This window comes from Misgurnus anguillicaudatus, chromosome 15, assembly GCF_027580225.2.
Source record: "Misgurnus anguillicaudatus chromosome 15, ASM2758022v2, whole genome shotgun sequence".
NCBI classification, from domain to species: Eukaryota; Metazoa; Chordata; class Actinopteri; order Cypriniformes; family Cobitidae; genus Misgurnus; species Misgurnus anguillicaudatus.
Window position 1 is genome coordinate 23814188 of NC_073351.2, and position 17193 is coordinate 23831380.

The following is a 17193-nucleotide window of genomic DNA, read 5'->3' on the forward strand; positions in this document are numbered from 1 at the left end:
TTCTGCCAGTTCCTGTATTTTTGATGACACCCACATTTACATGAAATGAGAAAGAATGACTCCCAAAACAAAAAGACTTAGTTTTGCTGATGTTTACAGTACACATTTCAGTCTTTTTGCTTCTCTCTTTACCTAGAACTCACTGTAGATGAATGCTGTAAAACTGTGTATGTTTCTTTATTTTGTGTATATATATAGACGTGTCTGAGAGAGTGTGTGTGTGTGTGTATAAAAGCAATAAATGCAGTGATTCTTTAATTACATTTTATCAAAAAAGGTCATAATGCTTAAAGGTGCAGTGTGTAAAAAGTGTGTAAAGCATAGAGAAGCTACAGTAGCCACCACCAGAAAAACATGTCACTGACTGAGACAACCTAGTAAAAAAAGTTTGTCCGTTAAGGGCTTCTGTAGAAACATGGCGGCACAAAATGGCGACTTTCACATAAGGGGACCCCTCCGTGTATGTAGATAAAAACGTCTCATTCTATGATATTAAAAACATAACGGTTCATTATAAAAGGTCTTTATACACCCCTGATAATATAGTTTTGTATATTATTTTGCATTTCTGTCAAGAGGTCCTTCTAAAAATGACACATTGCACCTTTAAAACGATTAACAAATAATGTAAGTAACTTTGTCACTTCAATACTTTTTTACATGGCATTTTTTATATACAAAAAAATAGTTAAATCTATATGTGGGGGTTTGGGTTTTTGTACACACAACGTTCACGCCACAAACCATCTAGCATTTTATGCTGGACATAACTGAAACTAGTTATGTCACTATTTTCAATATAGCAGTGTTTCCTGACATCTCTGAAGAGGAGTAATGTCCCTTCACACAAGGAAAGTGTACATCCACAATGAGAGTGTTTTGACTAGAAGAAGGTCTACACGGGAACTGTAGTCCCAGCAGCGTTTTGTCCATCCCCCCTCCAGCCCAAATAAGCAAAGAAGCTGCTAGCTGCATATAATAGGGTCACAACTATAGCAAAAAACTGAAAGAAGAAATATGTATTAGTAAAGATTGATCATACAAGGCTTTAGTGTAATAACACCTGCAGTTTAAATGGTTTAGCAGGTTAAATCCTAAAGAATGCATTTATTGTGTATGAATGTATTACTGTTTATGGTAAAAAGAATCAAATGCATAAATGATTAGGATTGTCTTAACATACGTTTTGAGTAATTATACGTAAATTTGTAGGTTTAAAGATGATATAATAAATGTTTATATCAAACTAAAGCTGTAAACCTTTACACACGGAGCAGGAAAGAACTGTGATCACTTACATTACCCATTAAAGGTCTGTCATGTGTTTCTAAACAATTTACTTTGGACTCTGACCCATGGGGTTTTAAAGACCCAATAAACACTCATTTCTTCACAACCTTCACTGCTGACACCTGTTGCTACACTGAAAAAAATGATTCATTGAATTTAATCAATCTTTTTAAGGTAAGCGGTTGCAATAAATATATTTAAGCTACATTTAAACAAAAAAGATTAGTAACGTAAAATAAAATATAAAACTTTTGTTTAAATGTAGCTTAAATAAATTGATTGCAACCACTTACCTTAAAAAAATTGATTAAATTCAATGAATCATTTTTTTCAGTGTATTCTGTACGACGTTCTTTACTGACAGTGTTTCACAAAAAGTGCTTCTCAGGCGTCCAAAAAACGTATTTGCTGCTCTTACTCATGATTTACAGGGTGTTGCTATTGTCTGATTCACCCGACCTCGGTGAGGATAGCGACAGCATGCTGTTATCAGTGGGTGTTTCACAGACAATTGGAAAGAAGTGCACACCTTAAAACTACTCTGCCGAAATATTTGTGCATGTGTGTAGTGTGTTCAAGTAGTTTTTCTGACTTACTGCAGAAGCTCCTAGATTATTATGTTGATTAAAGAAAGGGGGAGGGACTGATGCTGCATCAGTCAAAAAGGCTGTGAGGTACAAAACAGTTGCAGCTGCGTAGAACACCAATAGCTACAATATGGGATGGAAGAGGAATACAAATATTACTAGGATTTAAAAAACATTTAAAAGAGTGAGAGAGAAATAGAGGAGTATCTCACAACAAAAGGCCAGGGCACTGAGGGCAGCTTCTCATCCAAACCCAGGAAGAGTATAACAAACAGGACGATGCTTAGAAGCCACAGTGTCACACTGACAAACATCACCCAGCCATAGGCAGGATACACAGTGTACAGGGTACTGGCAATCAGTGCCCACACCAGTAATCCACAAACCTGAAGAAAGGATGGAGATGACCATATTCAAATTAATTAATAAAACATACAATCTCTTAAAAAAAAAAAAATATATATATATATATATATATATATATATATATATATATATATTTTTTTTTTTTTTTTTTTTAAGAGATTTGATCTCATTTTGACCATCAAAAACAAACAAGGCGAATATCAGAGTTAGGGAATCCCTGTCAGAGATGTAGCCCAGAGAGGGCGGTGGTCAGCGGGACGAGTGAACACTGACGTCCGCTCATGCTTTGGTTCTCATACGTACCGAATCTCACTAAGCAAACGTTCAAACAGGCGCTATCTTTACTAATCGACTGTAGATTTAAATATAATACATATATATTCTCGACTGAACTAATCTTAAAACTACACTTTGTGACCAAGAAACGTTAATAAAAAGAAACGCCTATCCGTCCATTGAGTTATTATGAGATTCAAAGCAGCCAAAAGTGTTACCTGTAATTCTGGCAGCCCTCAAATCCGTGGCGGAAGAAGTAGTTCTCAAACAAAGAGGCTTTTAAAATAACTCCGTTGTTGTTTTCTAGTTTTCGTTTTTCAAACGTGTGCCGTCGAACTGTTGTATAAAAGCAATATCGCTCTCGGAGTCGTGTGGTGTGGCTCTGTATCATCACGGCTGTTATTGCCTCCGGCACGAGGCCGTGGCCTAATTGCAGCCGTGATGATATAGAGCTATGTCACGCTCCTACTCGAGCGATATTGCTGAAATATATATGATGACCAAACTATTGGTAGGAGATGCATGGATGGATAAAATAGGCACTCAAAATGTAGTCACTTTGGATAGTATTACGCATGTATTAAGCAAAATGCATAATTAATGTAACTGTTATTGATGCTCTAAAACACAATGAGCTTTAAAATGAAAGTACTTATAAGAGGCTTAACCCGATTGACATTTATTGTGTATCATTGTCAACAATTACCACTATTTATAGCATAAGTACTGATAAGTGTCGTCGGGAATGTTGTTGTTTATAAAGAGATCTAAGCAGATAGTGACAATGACATTCATTTGTATAATTCACAATCAATTATTTATCTGACAAAGGTGTCTCATTTCTATGTGTCTGACAGAAGATACCTGACAAACAAACCTGCTCTCAAGCAAGCATGCTGAGAAAAATAATCATAAATAGATACATATCAATGACTTACTAACCTTTGATCGAATATAGGCCTACCTGTCATGTTCAACACATGTTACTCCAGATTGACCTAATAAATACCAAGCCAATTTTTATAAAACTTTATAAATAAGCAGGAATATGAGTGCTTACAATATCCCTACGAAAATTAACCATGGTTTTACTACAGTTAAAACGAAATAAACATGTTAGGGTAGTAAAACCGCATGGTAACCACAAAATAATCATGGTTTTGACAACCTAATATAGTAGTTTATTTCATAAATGTTATTTATTGTTACATTTAAATGTTAAAAATTAAAGCTGAACTTCAGTTCAGTTCGGATTTGTGCTTTATCTACACTTTTGTTGACTCAGTGTAGAAACACACCTCATACCAAGAGCACAATATGAACTCTAAATACACCGGCAGGCAAACCCTGTGCAAGTAGGCAGGGCAATCTTTTGTTATAAAGCTTGCATTGGCATAATATATTGAAATATTAGCCATTTTCCATTGTATGTGATACTGTTTTATCAACCAACACCTGTCTGCATAAGTCAGCTAGAGCTAAGCTAAGTTTCACTGTAATATTGACATTATGTCGCAATCACACATACACTTGACATCGGTTCTATTGTAATAAATCTATATGTTGTTGTTTTTTTTAGAACAAATAATAAAAGGTTGGCATCAAGATCTGACAAAAGATAGGAAACTTATATAAGTATAAAACACTCAAACATATACGAAACAAAGCATGGATAGTACAGTTTTCTTCAACTTACGATCTCAAGCAGAAGTAAAATACCAGGAATGCTCTTGATGAAGTTCACATCAATATAAAATGGGATTCCGAAACTTCTTTGAGGTTCAGGTAAGCTTGTCTGAGTGTTAACCTTCCCAGGAAAATCTGCCATTTCTTCTTAACATATAAAATACAGTCACTTAGAAAATGTAGAGCATGTAACTCAGAGAAGACAGGCAAACCAGGTATGCAGGTGTTGTCACTCTACATAACAACTCAGCCTAAACGGGTAAAACTTTTTTCTCTCTCTCTCTCGCTCTCGCTCTCTCACACACCCTGGCTGTCACCTTCCCAAACTCTCTCGCTCCACAACTCTGTGGAAATTACATCTAATAAAAACATCTGTGAGCTGTAATAAAGCGCAAACCATCAACCTTCTTGTAAAAAATAAAACGTCACCTATAAAAACTAATTTCCTACGTAATGTTCTTATCTTGTGAATGTTTATTCTGCATAACAAACAGAAGAGGGCAGAGTTCAGCGCGCGACTTAAACTCTGTGTGGTTTTGGATTTCTGTGTGAGGTGGTGGTGTACATAGGTTGCTTTTGCAAAAATGCGTCAGACAGTTAAGTTAAAGGTGACGGCGATCGTGATGGTGCACCCCATCCGCTTTTTTGTTTTTTGTCAAAGAATGAATAAGTATTTTTGTTAAATGACAGTCAAAGCTAGAAACAGAACATATAACGTTTCTATACCTCATTTAGTAAATAACTGAAATATGGTTATGAAATGTAAACGCTTAAATGTAAATGTGCTTTTCAGGGGCGTCGGACTGGGGGTAAAACCAGTACTGATTACCAGGGCCCCAAGGGACGAGGGGGCCCTTGAAAAGTCTGGAATATATTTTATTTTACCTGGATATTTTCATTTCCCAATTAAATTTCATAATAAATGTCAGATGAAATGTAAAGTTAGTGTATTGGCTGAATAACTGTTGGACTGACTACATTTTGTATAAGTAAAAATGATCTGAAGTCTCACGGTCTCACCTGCTATTGCGGCAAATGGTTTAGTCCATCTGCACGCACATTTTGTTTACGTTTTGGAACGTCTGGTGGAGCGCAAATTTCTGCGGTGTGGTTGAATTGTCTTTCTCAAAAAAAGCTAAATCAGCATAGGGCCCGGGACCTTGTGCTACGCCCCTGGTGCTTTTAATGTCTTCATGTAAGTTTTGCCCGGTCCAATATGGCAGACTATCCGGGAACTTTTTTCAATTGAAGCACCCGGATGTCGCATTTGCAGGCTGCATACGTCATCGAGACTGTCTTATTTCAGAATAGTAACAATAATGAAGTTCACTGCTATTCTTGGTTAATCGTAAATTGTTGTAATAGGCATATGACTTGACTGTAATGCTCAATTTACTTAAATGAACCAGGCTTGATGACGTGTGCAGCCTGCATATGCGACCTCCGGAGGCTGCAGCCTTCCGATTGAGTACGGCCTTCGGGTTGTTCGTTGCGAAATCTTTACCACATGATACACTACAGCATACATTACAAAGCCTGTGGGAGATTTGATTGTCATATTGGCCATGTTCGCATTAAAACAAACACTGGCACAAACGTGTAATGATATTTAAACAGAGATTTAAGAAGTAAACAACAGAGGTCGGAGGCCTGCCCAGCACTGCTCATATGCATCTGGGATCTGTAACCTGTTTGTGAGCAAGGGCTACCAAAATGGATAAAACAATCTGAAGGGCTAATTTTTGATATAGTCCACTCAACACTTTTTTGTTTACTTGTTGGTTTTATTTTATTTTTCTTGTTAATATGTTTTATCATTGTTTAAAATGTTAAGATATGTAAATGAAGCCAAGCTAATAAAAATCTGAAATAAATAAATATTACAATTGAGACTATTAATAGAATGTGCTTTGATGTAGATTTTGGAATGGGTTGAATTCCTGAACCGATGTTGACTCTCTCCTGTGTTGAGAAACGACAGCTTAAAAACCAATGTAAGAGCAGAATTTATTCACATTAAGGTGTGTTTTATGTCAATATTTTTTTGTGCTTTAAACAGTTTGGATGTTTTTCCAGAACCGGTCTATTTCAGCATTATCACGTCAGTGTCACACACAAATACGATTTTTTTATTTATAGGTGTGGTAGGCTGCTTCAGACTGTATCAGCAAAACAGAAACCCTTCTGTATGTCTGTGTGGTCAGGCACTGTAGTAATGTAACAGAATGGTGAGATGAGTTAACTGATGGAGAAGTCATTGTTCTGTCCTCCAGACAATACAGTAGACACAATTTTATTTTGGGAAAGAGAATTCTAATGATCTATGTGACTCACAGTTGTTAAAAGTTTAATGTTGTCATAACATCATGCGAGGGAGCTTAATGGAATTGAACTTCGCAAACAGTGGAGAAATTCTTCCTTCAGTTCCCAGTCCCACCCATTGATCATTTGACCTCTGACTTAAACATTAAGAATATCATGATTATATTTTCACAGAAAACAAAAGTTGTTTAACCCTTTAACTGCCTTGGTTTAATATTCATAGCTGTGAATGGTCAGAAATTTATATTTCTCAGCAAATAGTCAGACTACAGAAATGGATGATCTGAAAACATTAGCTTAGCTTTTTAAATAAAGTGACAAATCAACCGAGCACGTTTTTGAAAAATTATTTAAAACATACTACAGTTTTTCATGGCACCAAGTAACATAATTTTGTAAAGTTAGGGCTCTTACAGTGTAATAAAATATGCTTTCTTTGCAAAATTTCACCAAGAAAAGTTCACAAGGTGATTTCTTTGTCTATGACCCCAGAAATGTTGTGACAAGTGCTGTTGATTGACTCTGACATCGAATGGATTACCTTCAGAATACATTTGCCTCCATAATTTGCATCTTGGGGAAAAAATGTAGTAAAATTTTATGTTTGAACTTAATTTGTTTATAGTGAAAATGTATATTAATGTATATTAAAAAGTCATTTAACCTCCTGTTTCTCGCAAATAAAAATGAAAGACTTAAAGGTGCAGTGTGTAAATTTTAACAGCATATAGTGGTGAGGTTGCGAATTGCCAACGGCTTAGTCCACTGCTCAACAAGCATAGAGAAGCTACGGTAGCCGTCACCGGAAAAACATGTCATCGTCAGAGACCACTTAGTAAAAAAAGTTTGTCTGTTAAGGGCTTCTAGAAACATGGGTGCACAAAATGGCGACTTCCACGTAAGGGGACCCTCGGTGTATGTAGATAAAAACATCTCATAATAAAAACATAACGGTTTATCATGAAAGGTCTTTATACACCCATGATAATATAGTTTTCTATATTCTTTTGCATTTCTGTAAAGAGATCTTTCTAAAAATTACACACTGCACCTTTAAAAATCTATATAGAGAAATTAAAAATAGAACAGTACTTTCAGTCAGGGCTAATAGAGGTGGAGTGAATATATGGAATACTACAGAGGTATTACCCAAGTCTTTTTAACAAATGCCCTTCTATGGGGCCCAGGCTTTTACGGTAAAGAAGCAATGTTTGTTGGTTCCAGAAATGATGGTTGTAGTACATTCCCAAACCCTGATTCTTTTTTCCATAGAGGGAAAAGGCAGAGGTTGTGTAGTGTCTCTGTATACATATACACAGAAATCAGTCTCTACACAGACTCGCACCTCTTGCTGTTTGAGGGTTTGTATGTTTGTGTGAAATGTCCGAGGTCATAAAGGCCACAGAGAGGATGTGTGAGTCAGGGTGTGACTGCAAGCGGGAAAGTGAACGAAAAAGAGCAAATGCGTAGGGCATCAGGGGTGTGGACTGGCTTTCATTATAAAAAGGACTATATAAAAAGCAAAGGTTTTAGAATTAGTGTTCTGCTGGACAACCACAGTAAGCATCATTACAGAGCAGGATTTTACAAATATCTCACCGATTGCTTGCCAGAAATATCTGCCAATGGCCAATGGTAAGTCACTTTAATGTCTTTATCTGTAAATGACATTATTTAAAGGGATAGTTCACCCAAAAATCATAATTTTCTTATCCTTATGATGTTCTAAACCTGTATGAATTATTTTTTTCTGATGAACACAATGGAGGATGTTTTGATGGATGCTGGTGGGCACACGGCTGATGGTGACCATTGGCTTTCATGGTAGGAAAATAAATACGATGGAGTTCAATGCCTGGGAATCGTCAATGGGTGCTTGCCATCATTTATCAAAAATATCTTCTTCAATCATCATTTATTACAGTACTTTCAAAATATTTGTTTTCCTCCTATGGAAGTCAATGCTTACAATCAGCCATGTGCTTACCATCATTTTTCAAAATATCTTCTTTTGTGTTCACCAAAAAAAAAACTGAGAAAATGATGACACAAAATTATGATTTTTATTACTTTCTCTTTAAGTAAGATTAAGTATATTCACATGAGTGAATGTCAAAATCCAATATGCTTTGCACATTAAATTTAAGATGATTTTGTATGTAAGTTGTGATTGTTGTGGCATATTCTATTCAGTACAAAAACTCACATATTACATCATAAAAAATATTATGTAAAGCAGTTCTGTAGTCAACATGTTTACAACAAGGGCTGGCACCATACGTCTTTCCATTGGCACAGTTCACTGTGTGGTCAATTTAAAAACATCTGCACACTGCCTTAAAGTGATCCAAACCACTAATGTGGTCTTATAACCATGATTCAAATATAGAGTTATTAATTATTTTTATTAAATTATAACCTTACTGTGTATCACATCATATGGGATAGTGAAGTTTAGTTTTATTGTTGCCTAGTAGGCATGTCAGTTAGAAATGCTATTCGTTGTTTGGACAAATATGGCAGCAACTTGTTGGTTGACTGTGATATTTTCTTCGGTCTACTATGTGACCTCCTTTGGTCTGAACTTTCTAACCTCTGCGCAGAATAAGACTAAGATGCATAAAAGAAATAGTAAAAGTAATAGCACATGTACTATAAATAGCAACAAGTAGCAATGAGTGAATACAGGCTGATCAGATTGTTTTATAATAAGTGGCACAGATAAATGGATACTTTCTATGCTTTGTGCAAACAGTATGAGGAAAAACTCAACAGTGTTTACATTTTAAAATTAATTTAAAAATAATTATGTCATATTGCCCTTTCAACTGATTCAAAGATTTACACGTACAAAAGGATGGATGCGGGGACTAATTTGCATATTCATAGATCTGCCTAAACTAAATGAGTTACATTCAAGCTGTTTTTAAGCATGTAGAAATTATTGTCACAAGATAAACTTTTACATATTCTATTATGATGCTCAAAGATGAGTTTTAAGTGATAAAATTATCGGCTACATAGAGAGACTTTAAGATTTTCACGACTTGAAGATTTCCAGAGCATTTAGACATATGCTTCAGGGAAATATTATGTTTTCATTTGTTAATTCATGTCTTTTATGTCCAGCTATGCTGAGTGGTATAGATCTACAGTGTTATGAGAATAACCATGCTCACCGAACAGAGGAGATGGATATAAAGCGTCTGATAGTGCGCAGGGGCCAACCCTTCTCGGTGGTGCTGCTGTGTGCCGAGTATACTCCACTGCCTCCAGATCACTCGCTCAACCTCATACTACACCTAGGTGAGTAAACTTACATTACATAATGCACTCACCTAAAGGATTATTAGGAACACCTGTTCAATTTCTCTTTAACGCAATTATCTAATCAACCAATCACATGGCAGTTGCTTCAATGCATTTAGGGGTGTGGTCCTGGTCAAAACAATCTCCTGAACTCCAAACTGAATGTCAGAATGGAAAGAAAGGTGATTTAAGCAATTTTGAGCGTGACATGGTTGTTGGTGCCAGACGGGCCAGTCTGAGTATTTCACAATCTGCTCAGTTACTGGGATTGTCACATTAGGGTTTACAAAGAATGGTGTGGGCGAAAATGCCTTGTTGATGCTAGAGGTCAGAGGAGAATGGGCCGACTGATTCAAGCTGAAAGAAAAGCAACTTTGACTGAAATAACAACTCGTTACAACCGAGGTATGCCTCAAAGCATTTGTGAAGCCACAACATGCATAACCTTGAGGCGGATGGGCTACAACAGCAAAAGACCCCACCGGGTACCACTCATCTCCTCTACAAATAGGAAAAAGAGGCTACAATTTGCACAAACTCACCAAAATTGGACAGTTGAAGACTGGAAAAATGTTGCCTGGTCTGATGAGTCTCGATTTTTGTTGAGACATTCAGATGGTAGAGTAAGAATTTGGCGTAAACAGAATGAAAACATGGATCCATCATTGTTACCACTGTGCAGGCTGGTGGTAGTGATGTGATGGTGTGGGGATGTTTTCTTGGCACACTTTAGGCCCCTTAGTGCCAATTGGGCATCGTTTAAATGCCACGACCTACCTGAGCATTGTTTCTGACCATTTCCATCCCTTTATGACCACGCTGTACCCATCCTCTGATGGCTACTTCCATTAGGATAATGCACCATGTCACAAAGCTCGAATCATTTCAAATTGGTTTCTTGAACATGACAATGCGTTCACTGTACTAAAATGGCCCCCACAGTTACCAGATCTTAACCCAATAGAGCATCTTTGGGATGTGATGGAACGGGAGCTTCGTGCCCAGGATGTGCATCCCAAAAAACTCAAAATGCAACATGCTATCCTATCAATATGGGCCAACATTTCTAAAGAATGCTTTCAGCACCTTGTTGAATCCATGCCACGTAGAATTAAAGCAGTTCTGAAGGCGAAAGGGGGTCAAACACAGTATTAGTATGGTGTTCCTAATAATCCTTTAGGTGTGTGTATGTAGAAATAGGACAACAGAAATCAAAAAATATATAATATGCAATATTCTTTACAATATGTGTGCATGAGTGACAAACTGCACTGTCAGAAAAAAAGATAAAAAATGGTCCCAAAATGGTCACTGGGGCAGTAGCCTTTAAAAATGACCTCTGAGGTACTAATATGCATTCCTTGTTACCAATATGTGCCTCTGAGGTACAAATATGAACTATTTAGGTGCAACAGTGTACTTTTTGGAAGGGTACCGCCCCAGTGACATCTAGTGACCATTTTTTGCTGACAGTGTGTACAGTTACCAATAATGCACAAAACATAGGTACATTGCAAGAATGTTCTCTCTTGCTTTGAAATGTTCAACTATCAGAGTAACTTAAACAAAGAAGAAAATGCAATATTGTAACGGTTTTATTCCTCTGTTTACTAACAAAGTGGATGACATACGGGTCTGAAAACTAGCTGGTATAGTGGTAAGTAGTTTGTCAGCATTTTTACTTGCTGCTTGTGTGTTCCAGGTAAAAATAATGAAGTAATCCTAAAGGTGTCACATTCAGAACAGGACCATGGGAAATGGTGGTTCAGTCAGCGTAATGCTCAGGGTGAGGTGATGCTGACTCTCCACAGTCCTGCCGATGCTCCAGTAGGTTTGTACAGCATGACTGTGGTTCTCCTCTCACCTGACGGTCAGATTCTGGAGCAAACAAAGCCTCAGTCCTTCTACCTGCTTTTCAATCCCTGGTGCAAAGGTGAGCAGCTTTTAATGCAACAATTGAAACGTGGACACAAATAGTAGTGCAATAAACAGTGTTTATTATGTGCAATAGGTTTGAGATACTATAGCATGTGAATATCTTGGCCTTACATTAAAGCACAATGAACTTCCTTGTATAGAGGACTCTGTGTACCTCCCCAGTGAGGAAAAACTACAGGAGTACATTTTAAATGAAAATGGGATCGTGTACCAGGGCTCGTGGGATGACATCACCACCGTGCCCTGGAACTTTGGACAGGTCACACATGCATACATTCACATTTGCTCAGCAAATTAACATCTGTTTAAAAAGTATCGTGGTCACTGGTTAGAAAGTGTTCCTGAGATGACGGACAAATGATCAGGATTTATGCAGCGTGTGAATTGTGACAGATTGATGGCAACAGAGCTAGAGAAGGCTTGTAAGGTGTGCGACTTTTCTGTCACAAATGGCTGTCTCACAGAAATAGAAAGTGAAACAGTACCAGATGACTAGTGAATGTGCTGAAATAAACAATTATTATTGTTGGTTTTAGTAACCATTTTACTGATAAAAAAATAATCCAGCATGCATTTCTATCCTAGATCAGACTAGTTAACACTTATGCATCAAGTGGAGTGGTAAAGATAAAAGGCAATGCATGCATACCTACTGGTTAACCAAGATGATCTGTTTAAAAAAACTGGTTGACCTAGCAAATCTAACTGGTTAATCTACATTCTGTACTGTACTGAGCTATAGATCTCTTTGTAAACAGTTTGAAAAAGATGTGGTGGATATTTGCTTTGAAGTCTTGGACAATTCACCTGCAGCGCTAAGGAATTCAGAGATGGACATCGGCAACAGAGCATGCCCAGTTTACGTTAGCAGAACTGTTACTGCCATGGTAAGCCATTTAGCATCTCCACCAATATCATGTTTGTAACAGGTGTATTTATGCAAATAAAAAAACTGCATTGATAGGTGAATGCTAATGATGACCGTGGAGTGGTGTACGGCCGCTGGGATGGAAAGTACGATGATGGTGTGGCTCCCTCACGTTGGACTGGCAGTGTGCCCATTCTGAGAAGCTGGAGTAGGGGTGGAGGACAAATGGTGCGCTATGGTCAGTGTTGGGTGTTCACAGGTGTGGCCTGCACAGGTGAGAATACAAATTAATGGTGACCTTCAATAAACCGTTCAATGAACAGTTTCCGCAGCTAATATAAAGCTTTGAATATTACTATGTCTTATATGTGGTCTTCTCTTTCCACAGTCCTCCGCTGTCTTGGCATCCCAACCAGATGTATCACTAACTACTCATCAGCTCACGACACAAATGGCAACATCACTGTGGACTACCTGTTCAATAATCAGCTTGAAAGTATATCTGAAGCCAGGACAGACACAATCTGGTGAGATTTACGTAATAGCTTAGTGGTTGTATGTAGAAAGGATATCTCAGTTTTTCTCCTATAGACAGCAAAGAGATCAAAAGGAAAGCAAATGGAAACTTTAATATTTTCCTCTTGACATCCACTTTTTACATTAGGAATTACCATTGTTGGGTTGAGTGCTGGATGAAGCGTGATGATCTCCCAGTAGGTTACGATGGGTGGCAGGTGTTAGATCCAACGCCTCAGGAAAGAAGTGATGGTAGGCTATAAACAACAATAATACCTTTTCATCCATGTGCTTAACTCCTCAAAGTACACAGTTTCCTAGGCTTTCTCTGGCACATCCATCTGTTAACTAGTCTCCTTCATCCTCTGTGAAGAATCCCACGTCCTCACAGGTGTCTTCTGCTGTGGGCCTTGTCCAGTTCAAGCAGTCAAAGAGGGAGAGCTGGGGTTGAAGTACGATACTCCATTTGTGTTCTCTGAAGTGAATGCAGATCTGGTCGTCTGGATGGTCCATCCAGATGGGAAACGAACCCGAGTGTCCCAAAACAGCAAAACTGTAGGGAAAAAAATCAGCACCAAGAGTGTGTATGGTGACACCAGAGAAGACATTACGGCTAACTACAAATATCCTGAAGGTAATGTCCAAAAATGAAATGTGCACAAATTATTTGTTTACAATTAAAAAAGTAAATAGGGTCAGTTTCATGTTGATTTCACAAACTCACCTAAAGGATTATTTGGAACACCTGTTCAACATGGCAGTTGCTTCAATACATAAAGGGGTGTGGTCCTGGTCAATCTCCTGAACTCCAAACTGAATGTCAGAATGGGAAAGAAAGGTGATTTAAGCAATTTTGAGCATGGCATGGTTTTTGGTGCCAGACAGGGCCGGTCTGAGTATTTCACAATCTGCTCAGTTACTGGGATTTTCACGCACAACCATTTCTAAGGTTTACAAAGAATGGTAGAAAATGCCTTGTTGATGCTAGAGGTCAGAGGATGAATGGGCCAACTGATTCAAGCTGATAGAAGAGAAACTTTGACTGAAATAACCACTTGTTACAACCGAGGTATGCAGCAAAGCATTTGTGAAGCCACAACACGCACAACCTTGAGGGGAATGGGCTACAACAGCAAAAGACCCCACCGGGTATCACTCATCTCCACTACAAATAGGAAAAAGAGGCTACCATTTGCACAAACTCACCAAAATTGGACAGATGAAGACTGGAAAAATGTTGCCTTGTCTGATGAGTCTCGATTTCTGTTGAGACATTCAGATGGTAGAGTCAGAATTTGGCGTAAACAGAATGAGAACATGGATCCATCATGCCTTGTTACCACTGTGCAGGCTGCTGGTGGTGGTGTAATGGTGTTGGGGATGTTTTCTTTGGACACTTTAGGCCCCTTAGTGCAAATTGGGCATTGTTTAAATGCCACGGCCTACCTGAGCATTGTTTTTTCACCATGTCCATTCCTTTATGACCACCATGTACCCATCCTCTGATGGCTACTTCCAGCAGGATAATGCACTATGTCACAAAGCTCAAATCATTTCAAATTGGTTTCTTGAACATGACAATGAGTTCACTGTACTAAAAGGGCCCCCACAGTCACCAGATCTCATCCCAGCTGAGCATCTTTGGGATGTGGTGGAATGGGAACTTTGTGCCCTGGATGTGCATCTCACAAATCTCCATCAACTGCAAGATGCTATCCTATCAATATGGGTCAACATTTCTAAAGAATGCTTTCAGCACCTTGTTGAATCAATGCCACGTAGAATTAAGGCAGTTCTGAAGGCGAAAGGGGGTCAGACACAGTATTAGTATGGTGTTCCTAATAATCCTTTAGGTGAGTGTATATTTGTCCAGTGTTGCATGATTTGATATTTCCTTAAGTAGTATATTTTTCCTCTTAACAGGTTCAGTGAAAGAACGAGAGGTTTATATAAAGGCAGGGAGACAAGTGGCTCAACAGAATGAAGGCCCAGGAGAGCTTGAGCTCTTCATCAAACACGCTCCGGCTATCCACGGGACAGACTTTGATGTGATCGTAGAGGTGTATAACGGCGCTGCAAATGACACAGATGTACAGCTAACAGTCACATCGAATGCAATAACCTACAACAGTATCAACCGCGGAGAGTGCCAGAGAAAGAAAACTACTCTCAACATTCCAGCTCGCAAAGGTAGGACCAGGAAATGTAAAGAAGTAAATACATATATGATTAATGTTACATAAAGTGAATCCAATAAGTTTTTGGGTTTAGGACACACACTGTAAAAAGTGTAAGTTGGATTAACTTAAAAAATTACTTTAATTGGTAACACCTAAAAAAGTGTAACATTTTCTTACTTAAGAAAAAAGTTGGGAAAGGCCTATTTTTTAGCTGTTAACAATTGAAGTAAATTAACAAAAAAAAATCAATATTACACTTAAAGTGAGAAAATGTAAATTGAAAAAAAAAAATGTAAATCCAACTTTCACTTATTATTACAGTGCATATAAATGTATGAGTTTAATGTATTTTTAACAAAAAATATCAAACAAAGTGTCATCCATAAGTGGTTGTGCATACTTCTTATACTATTTTTTACAGCAAATGCTAAAATCAGATTTATCTGCATGTCTTTTTTAGCTCATAAAGAAGTTTTGCGACTTAAGTACGATCATTATGGAGCATGTGTGTCTGAACATCACATGATAAGGGTCACAGCGCTCCTCCAACCCACTGATGACGACGGCATCATCCTGCAAGAAATCAACATTCCCTTGAAAATGCCAGCGCTCCATATCAAAGTATGAAGCGTGATGACTTGCTGACTATGTTCTTTGCTCTAAATGCTGATCACTTTCTTTATTTAATGACATTTTTCTACATTCCAGATTGTCGGAAAAGCGTTTGTGTCTCGTAAACTGACAGCTCACATCTCCTTCACCAATCCCCTGCCTGTTAGTCTGCAAGGAGGCGTGTTTACCGTGGAGGGAGCAGGGCTAACTGAAGCAAGGGAAATAAAAACACAGTATGTAACTTGTAAATTTTAATTTTTTAATTTGGAAAACACTTTTATTCGATGTGACTACTTAGCAAAGTAGCAAAATAGTTGAAGGATAAATAAATGAGGCAAGAATTGATGCAATGCATTAACTAATTTTAACAAATGCAACCTTATTCTAAAGTGTTACCAAAATCTGTTTGGCTATTAAATCAATGTCTGTCTCTGATTCTCTTGTAGTGGTAAAATTGAACCTGGTCAGAATGTGATGGTTAAATTCTCTTTCAAGCCTACCCGTGTTGGCCTGAGGAAACTGCTTGTCGACTTTGACTCAGACAGACTGAAAGATGTTAAGGGAGAAGCCACTATCATTGTTCGTAATATAAAGATAAATAATGCTTCTTTCCTAGAAATGTAAACAAACATGTACTATTTAAAACCATATAGTACAATGATGGGTGTGTAAATAATACTACTATGTATGCAAAATAATAGGTAACAATTATGTTAATAACATATTTTGTATTTCTTTGTATTTCATTTGCTATTTATTTATACAGAGTTTACTTAATTTAGTTGACGATTACCATCTGTTGTCTTTGCATGCTTTTATTCACAATTTGATTATAAAAACAAGATACATTTTATATTTAATATTCATAGACACGTAAATACACCTTAGCTTTAAATGTAAACCTTTTTAATGACGCTTTTAATGTTAAAATTACCAATGCAAATGTGACAGTTATTTTGTAATCTTTTTTTATTCTGTATAAACTTATTTACTGTCTCTCAAGGCATAAGGCCAAATAAAAATATGTTTGCAAACGTGGCCTTTTTATTTGTACTAGTATTTACAAGAGAAAGGGGGGCTTCTTTTGGAAGGATAAAGTAACTTATTAAACACCTCTATTATAGCTGCTTTACTAGGAAAGCAGGTGACATTTATTACAGGCAGATTTTTCAGTAGTTGCACCATTTTCCCATTTAAACTAGAGTATGGGAGTGTGTGTAAAATAGCATTTTATCGCCATCTG

General features: G+C 37.4%; 2 protein-coding genes and 1 long non-coding RNA gene across 3 annotated transcripts; 1 reads left to right on the forward strand and 2 right to left on the reverse strand.

Annotated features, from left to right (window-relative positions):
• Positions 1–318: 318 nt before the first annotated feature.
• pllp (plasmolipin) lies at positions 319–4604 on the reverse strand. The gene is made up of 4 exons (XM_055173355.2): positions 4216–4604; positions 2090–2263; positions 1887–2000; positions 319–1003 (listed from the first exon to the last, which is right to left on the reverse strand). The coding sequence occupies exons 1-4, from the start codon at positions 4345–4347 to the stop codon at positions 896–898; spliced, it is 528 nt and encodes a 175-aa protein (XP_055029330.2). The 5' UTR covers positions 4348–4604; the 3' UTR covers positions 319–895.
• Positions 4605–7802: 3198 nt separating this feature from the next.
• LOC129418580 (protein-glutamine gamma-glutamyltransferase 2) lies at positions 7803–17158 on the forward strand. Its single transcript, XM_055173348.2, has 13 exons — positions 7803–8162; positions 9657–9833; positions 11539–11769; positions 11915–12033; positions 12533–12661; positions 12739–12916; positions 13031–13169; positions 13307–13410; positions 13532–13792; positions 15082–15348; positions 15799–15959; positions 16047–16183; positions 16397–17158. The coding sequence occupies exons 1-13, from the start codon at positions 8153–8155 to the stop codon at positions 16572–16574; spliced, it is 2091 nt and encodes a 696-aa protein (XP_055029323.2). The 5' UTR covers positions 7803–8152; the 3' UTR covers positions 16575–17158.
• On the reverse strand, positions 12784–13977 carry LOC129418582 (uncharacterized). The gene is made up of 3 exons (XR_012357727.1): positions 13883–13977; positions 12999–13711; positions 12784–12908 (listed from the first exon to the last, which is right to left on the reverse strand). It is a non-coding gene; the product is annotated as an uncharacterized lncRNA (long non-coding RNA).
• Positions 17159–17193: the final 35 nt, after the last annotated feature.

Excerpts from the sequence above, each read along its gene's own strand:
- pllp (XM_055173355.2), bottom strand. The coding sequence starts at position 4,347 with ATGGCAGATTTTCCTGGGAAGGTTAACACTCAGACAAGCTTACCTGAA. Across the intron at positions 2,264-4,215 it reads TTTTACTTCTGCTTGAGATC|GTTTGTGGATTACTGGTGTG; the intron begins GTAAGTTGAAGA and ends TCCTTTCTTCAG. Across the intron at positions 2,001-2,089 it reads CAGTGCCCTGGCCTTTTGTT|CTATTGGTGTTCTACGCAGC; the intron begins GTGAGATACTCC and ends CCCATATTGTAG.
- LOC129418580 (XM_055173348.2), top strand. Across the intron at positions 11,770-11,914 it reads TTTCAATCCCTGGTGCAAAG|AGGACTCTGTGTACCTCCCC; the intron begins GTGAGCAGCTTT and ends TTCCTTGTATAG. Across the intron at positions 15,960-16,046 it reads TGCCAGCGCTCCATATCAAA|ATTGTCGGAAAAGCGTTTGT; the intron begins GTATGAAGCGTG and ends TCTACATTCCAG.